General features: G+C 42.6%; 1 protein-coding gene across 1 annotated transcript; it reads right to left on the reverse strand.

Annotated features, from left to right (window-relative positions):
- Nucleotides 1-354: 354 nt before the first annotated feature.
- Nucleotides 355-5,902, reverse strand: LOC104166212 (lysosomal acid lipase/cholesteryl ester hydrolase-like; the record flags this gene model as incomplete). The annotated part of the gene is made up of 5 exons (XM_009706071.1): nucleotides 355-588; nucleotides 1,577-1,645; nucleotides 3,503-3,574; nucleotides 5,026-5,166; nucleotides 5,746-5,902. Coding segments are annotated over 5 exons (673 nt in total), but the record flags the coding sequence as incomplete, so codon positions are not given.
- Nucleotides 5,903-6,177: the final 275 nt, after the last annotated feature.

Raw genomic sequence — 6,177 nt, forward strand, 5'->3', positions numbered from 1 at the left:
TGAGTTACGTAAGATATACATGAGAACAACAGAGTTTAGGCTTAGGAAAATCAGTCTTGTAGAAATAAAAGCTATCCAAATTAAATGATCCCTGCAGTGTTTGCTCAAATATATTTGTGTTTTAAGCTTTCATTCTTATACACCTCAAATTTCTCAGGAAGGCAGCAGTCACAGTAGTACCATGGGAAACCTCAAACTATGAGGAAAGCAAGAAACAAACAAGTGCAGATAAATACCTATACTGGTATCCATTATGTGTGTCTGTGTGTTTACCTCTTCCCCAGGTATCACACTTATTGCCAAATAGAAATTTTGGAGGTTTTTACTGAGTGAATCAACACTCTGCATGTGGTTTCACAAGTATTTTGTTATTAGTTCAATGATTTTCTTATAGATTTTCTCAGATGCATCAAGACCCCAGATGAAATCAAGGTGCCCCCAAGCAGGAAAATCCTCATAGTAAATGAGATTAGTAATCCGAGGAAGTAGTTTTGCAATGTCTTCTGGATCTGCAAATTTGTCCTGTCCACCACTCCAAACAGCAATTGGTAGGCTTATCTTCTCTATCTTGTACACAGGAGGGGTAGACTGTAAGAAAAGGAGATCTGAGTGAATGGTGTTGTATCAGAAGTTGTGTTTAGAGAAAGGATTCTGTGCAAGCACCTTTCTTCCTGCACTCACCACAATAAAACAGTAAGGATGAAGGGCACCCTATTAGTGTTTATTTCCCTAACCCCATTCCCTGTCTACTGTGAAAAGGAACGAATCATCCTATTCCTGTGCCTTTCTGTAATGCATGGCTAAGGGTTGTTCTGCAGTTTGATACCTGCTTGTGCTCTTCAGAGGCTGGGATATGGAAAGAGCAGTGTCTGTGGTTATCAGGCAAGGACTGGGGAGATTATTCATCTGTATATTTAGGGTGGGAAGATCTTTAAGTTTTGTTGGGGCATGGAGTGCAACTGTTGTTGTTCTGCTTGGGACTTAAGTGGCAAGGAAATACTTCAGCTATTTATAATTTCATTCTAGAAAATTTCTGAGAGAGTGTGTGCAGGTAGGAGTAACTGATTATGTCTCTGGAGCCTTCCTGTCTGTGAAAAGCAGCGTGCCCTGGTGCAGCACAGGACACTGCAAGTCAAATGTGCTGGTTAAAAAGTGAAATGATTGTCAGCCAATTGGAGAGGTCACCATATCTGTGAGATTCATTTTTTCCCTTAACTGAAAGGCAGACCTTGAGAATTTTGGGGGGAGTGAAGAGCTCCATACTCATCCAGTCCTAGCACTTGAGTATGGCTCTTGGCCTTTTGGGAATGGCAGGTAAATTGACATGTCCTTGGATACATCCCTGCATCGGTAGGGGAGACAAAACAAACTTCTGCTAGCTCCCTGCAAGGATCTGTCTATGCCTTGCCTGTGAATGGACTTTTACACTTACCACTATTAGATTCGAGTGAAACATTACCTCAGACCACTCTCTGCCTCTTTGTGTAGCACTCACAGGTGCCAAAATCTGAATTTTTCTGTTCTTAGTTTTACCAGGATCCAAGGATGAGTTCTCAGGGAAACGATATTGCCTTACCTGGTTATATTTCTTCATGTTTCCCTTAGAGCCATAGTCATAAGCTTGAAATTGGTCTACACGTGTTAGCTGTTAAAAGAACAGATAAAATGTGAGTGTTGAGAGGCAAAGAAGCAGAGTGAAGGAAGCATTTCCTGGCTGTGACTGAAGCCAAGGCTCAGGCAATGGACTGCAAGTTACTTCCATCCCTTCCTCTGGTTGGAGGCTTCCAGGAATACTGAGAGTGAATCGTAGGGTGAGTGGCTTCATCGCCTTTCCTCTTGCTAACTTTCTCTCTTGATCCTCAGCTGCCATCCTTGGTATGTTTTGTTGCTAAAATTTTGCTTGACTACCTTAGTTGTAACTAAATTTGGGGTCCCTGTTTGTGATGCAGAGTGGGGTTCAGTTGTCACATGGAAAGAGGATCTGAATGTCTAGAAAGTGTCAGGTCTATTACTAGTCTAGTATAATATAAGAGGTCTCCTTACACATCTTGTCTTTTGTCTGTCAGTTTTGTCTGGTCTGCTTACAGTAGTGGCAACATTTTCAGAGGCTCTGTACTTCTTACAAGAGTTTAACTATGCATGAGTTTTGCTCTGACAGCAGTTCTGAGGTGGAACACTAGACACAAAAGGTTAGCCTTCTTGAATATATGTTGTCTAAAAGACATGATATATGCCCTGTAGGACAGATGAGGTAAGAGTTAAGTACACATTTGTTTGTGTTGGGGTTTTTTCCCCCCTTTGGTTGGTTTTAGGTTTTGTTTGTTTTGTTTTGTCATTTTTTTATTATTATTTTTTGCACAAACCTGACAAGTAATTTTATTTGTGAGTGGTTGTATGCAATACAGGGTGCGAGAAAGTCAGTGTCTGTTAGTTACAGAAAACCTTGACCTCAAGGCTTCAGATAGCCAAGAAATCTGCATGCTGTATTGCCTTTGCTATTTTCTTCTACCCTGCTGTATCTCTGCTTGATTTGTAGCAGCTTGACTTTGTTAGAGGCTGGCAAAATAGGTTGTAGAACCACTGACTGTCAATGGTTTGTCCCCATTTCCTGGATCTGGGTAGGTATATCCTCTGGGACTGACTACTGGCAATTTTTGTCAGGAGTGTCCTCAGGAGCTCACCTATATTCTAGAACATATTAAGTGTTTGCAAAATGGGGTGGGTCTGCCTATAGGATGTATGCAGATATATCCTGGCTCAGCAGGTGCACCTGGACACATGCAGTGATGTGTCTCTTGGCTGGAGCTGTCTTGCCCCGGGTTGATTCAGATCATGAACAGAACAAGCTCAGATCTGCCAGTGCATAGGTAGAAACCCATCTTTAGAGAACTGGAATCTAGGATCTGGACAGTGGCAAGGGTGACTAAAAGGGTTTTGGAAAAAAAAAATGGCTATTGGGAACATCCCTGTAGATGTTGCTTGCCATGTACTTGGCAGTTCCTCACTGTGCCATTGTGCCAGCAGAAGCGTTTGTGTGGTTAGCTGGCTTTGGGAGGTGATCCAGGCTGCAGTTAACCCTCTGGGAGAAAAGCTTTAACCTGCATCACTTCTTTGTCTGGCTGATCCCCTGGCTGCTCAAGTTTCCACTGTCCTCCAACTGCCTGCCGAGTGCCTAGATCGTGCTTGTGTTCACTTCTTCAGCTTTCAAGGCAAATGTCTTCATAAATAAAGACGAAGGCTGGAAGCCTTGAGAGCCCAACCTGCAGAGAAGCCTGATGTACCCTGGGGAAATCGTAGTGCCTGATACCAAAGGGGCAATTCAGGTAATGGTCTGGTGAGCCATGGGAACAATGCTCCTTCTGTGGCAGGTGCTCAGGGCAGCAAGTGAGAAGATGTGATGGGCAGTTTCCCAGATCCATCTCCTCTGGACTTCCCTTGTAGGCTGTTGGTTGCATAAAAAGCAGTAGTAAGAGTCTGTTTATAGGTCAATATGCTGTTATACCTGATGCCAATGAATAATGTTCTGTACTGATGTTCCAGCAGGGGAATGTCCTACGTATGTATCTATTCGACTCTGGAGAGAAAGCAGAAGTGTCATAAATGCAGTGATCGCTTGCTGTGACTGAATAAAGTTGTGAAGGACCTGAGCAACATACTGCTGCTGTGTTAAAACTCTGTTTTAATAGGATATTCTTCAAATATCAGACAGAAAACTGAGAAGCAGACTTAGGAATAGCTGGTTAATAGTATGCATCTGCACACTTTCTCCATCAAGCTAGCACTACTGTGGGATCCAGTGATTCAGCAACAGTAGGGAAAAACCTTTCAGTCCTTTCAAAGTAGATACCTCACACAAAACCCCCATGCATGTATGTCTTTTGAAGAGATGTTTTTCTCTTCACTTTACTCCTAGTGCTAAAGAAGGCAGCTTACAAAACAGATTGCTTTTTCTTCTGTTTGCATTTTCATATTTCTGTTAAGCAGATGTTCCATGTCCCCACATTCCTCCTCAGACTTTCATCTTGCCCTGAAAACCACATTAGCGACTTAACCAAGTCAGGAGAGTTCCTTAAAGGTTTAGCTCTGCAATTCAAAAGGGCTGCAGTACCTTAAATTGCTGTTGCATTGAACCTTTGATTCTCGCTGATTTCTCATTTGTGCTTTTACAAGTGGTTATAGATGGAGAAAAATTGGCCCCAGTCTTTAGAGATATTGCGATAATAAACATTACACAGGCCAACTTCTGCATCCTTTGGCCACTGTAAAGGGGATTTGAGACACACTACAGCATCCACATGTTGGCAAGTATATGGACAACTCTCCTGTTTCTCCTGTTCCCTCTGACTGATGCACTAGTCTTTGTGAATCCCACTGCAGGTGTGTTGCACTCCTCAGGCACATTGGAAGGACTTTTTGTAGCTCTACATATTGTGGATCGAGCTGTTGGGCCCAGTTCTAAGGACAACAAAAATGTGAAAATGCCCCTTATAGTCGTTCTTTGGGACCAAGTTCTGGTGCAGACGTAGTGCACTTTTCTGGGCTGAAAAGTGGGAAGAGAAAAGGAGCTTTTTCCTGTCTTTTAATTACTCCAGTGTTTAGAGGACCCTGGTGTCTGCATGCTAAGGAAGGGAACTGGGAACTGTATTACCAAGAAGAAGTCTGACACCATCATCCATTGGCTCTTTTTAAAGCACATCTATGTATGACCAAAATCCGTTTGGCTTAGCCTAAAACAAGGACACATCTATTGACATCTGGAATATAGCTCTAGACTGAATTCAACCCTTTCTTTCTGGGATTGGAATGTACCGATTGTTGTTGGTCCCATCTGTCATTAGCTCTTGTCCTGTTTGGCACTGTTTCCACCACATGGTGTCCTGGTATACCCTTGGTCTGCTGAGAACTGTGTTGTGGTTTATGTAAGTTTACTTGTGTGACAGTTACTGGATAAGGATAGAGGGCACAAACGTAACTTCCAAAATCACTTCAGTTTTACTTTGAGTAGGTGTTCTTGCATATACTTACCGTGTTCAGATTTTTTATGTTACCTCCAGCTATGTAACAGAGTACTTGGCCACAAAACTTATCCAGGCTTGTACATAAATGTGTCGCAGGTCCTTTCAGAAATCCAATCTGGTGCATGGTTCCTTTGCAGCCAAGTGCCAACTGAGGGAAGAGAAAAGCACAACACTTTTTTTCTTGTTACAGGAGCATTTTACGCAGGAAACTGTTGCTGGTAGCCTAGCCTCCTAACTCGGTATTCAAAGATTGCTGAAACAACTCGCCCTCCCAGTACTTCTTAAAACACCTTCTTCCCCATGGGACATCATATATCCTTCCTTCTTCATATTACTGGCATCAATCCTGGAGGAAGACATCCTTTCATTTCTAGTGTAGTGACCTCAATGCTCCCTCATTTCTGAAGTCCCGGAGATTGTCATGGCTATTATTGCAGCTCTGGTTTAGTTCCTCCTGCATGAGGCCAGCAAAATATTAGTTATCAGCAAGAGTCCTCTGACAAGACAGAGTTTCACATGTCTCCTCCTTCCCTGAGACCTGCTGCTACAAGCCCTGTATCTCCAGTATTTTCCTCACAGAGTTTGGGTACAGATTTTTCAAGAGCACTCAATTCATCCCGAGCTCAATATCAGCATGTCACCTGTTCAGGAACACTTCATCTCAGGTTAAGTGAACCCTGTGAGGATAAGACAGGCATTGGGCCTCTTAGGAGGAAGAATGACATACCCTGAGCAGTGGTTCAGGAACATTTGTTATCTTAACCAGAGGGCTTGTAAGATGTGAGCATGTGGTTACTGGGCCCAGAGCACAGAACAGTTTCACCTGTTTAGCCAGCTCAGGGTATGTAGAAAAAGCTATGAACCCTGCAAACACAGAAGAGAGCCTGAGTTAGTGAAGACATCTTCCATAGACAAAATAAATAAAGAAGCAGTAGGCAGCAAACAAAAAGTGAGACTGGATTTGCAACCCATTGTCTGTTGTCCATGTTTGTCTGTGTTGCATGTTTTATCTAAGGCAAGTGTTGAAGCTAAGTCCTGACAAGAATTTTATTTGAGAGGCAAAGTTCATTCTGAGGTTTAGAGCATGTCTGGATATTGCTTTTACCAGAATAGTTTCTGTAGGCAACATGTCAATGAGGTTTTCATGATAAAATCAATT

The sequence above is a fragment of the Cariama cristata genome, unplaced genomic scaffold (genome assembly GCF_000690535.1).
Source record: "Cariama cristata isolate BGI_N322 unplaced genomic scaffold, ASM69053v1 scaffold11790, whole genome shotgun sequence".
In the NCBI taxonomy this organism is placed as follows: Eukaryota; Metazoa; Chordata; class Aves; order Cariamiformes; family Cariamidae; genus Cariama; species Cariama cristata.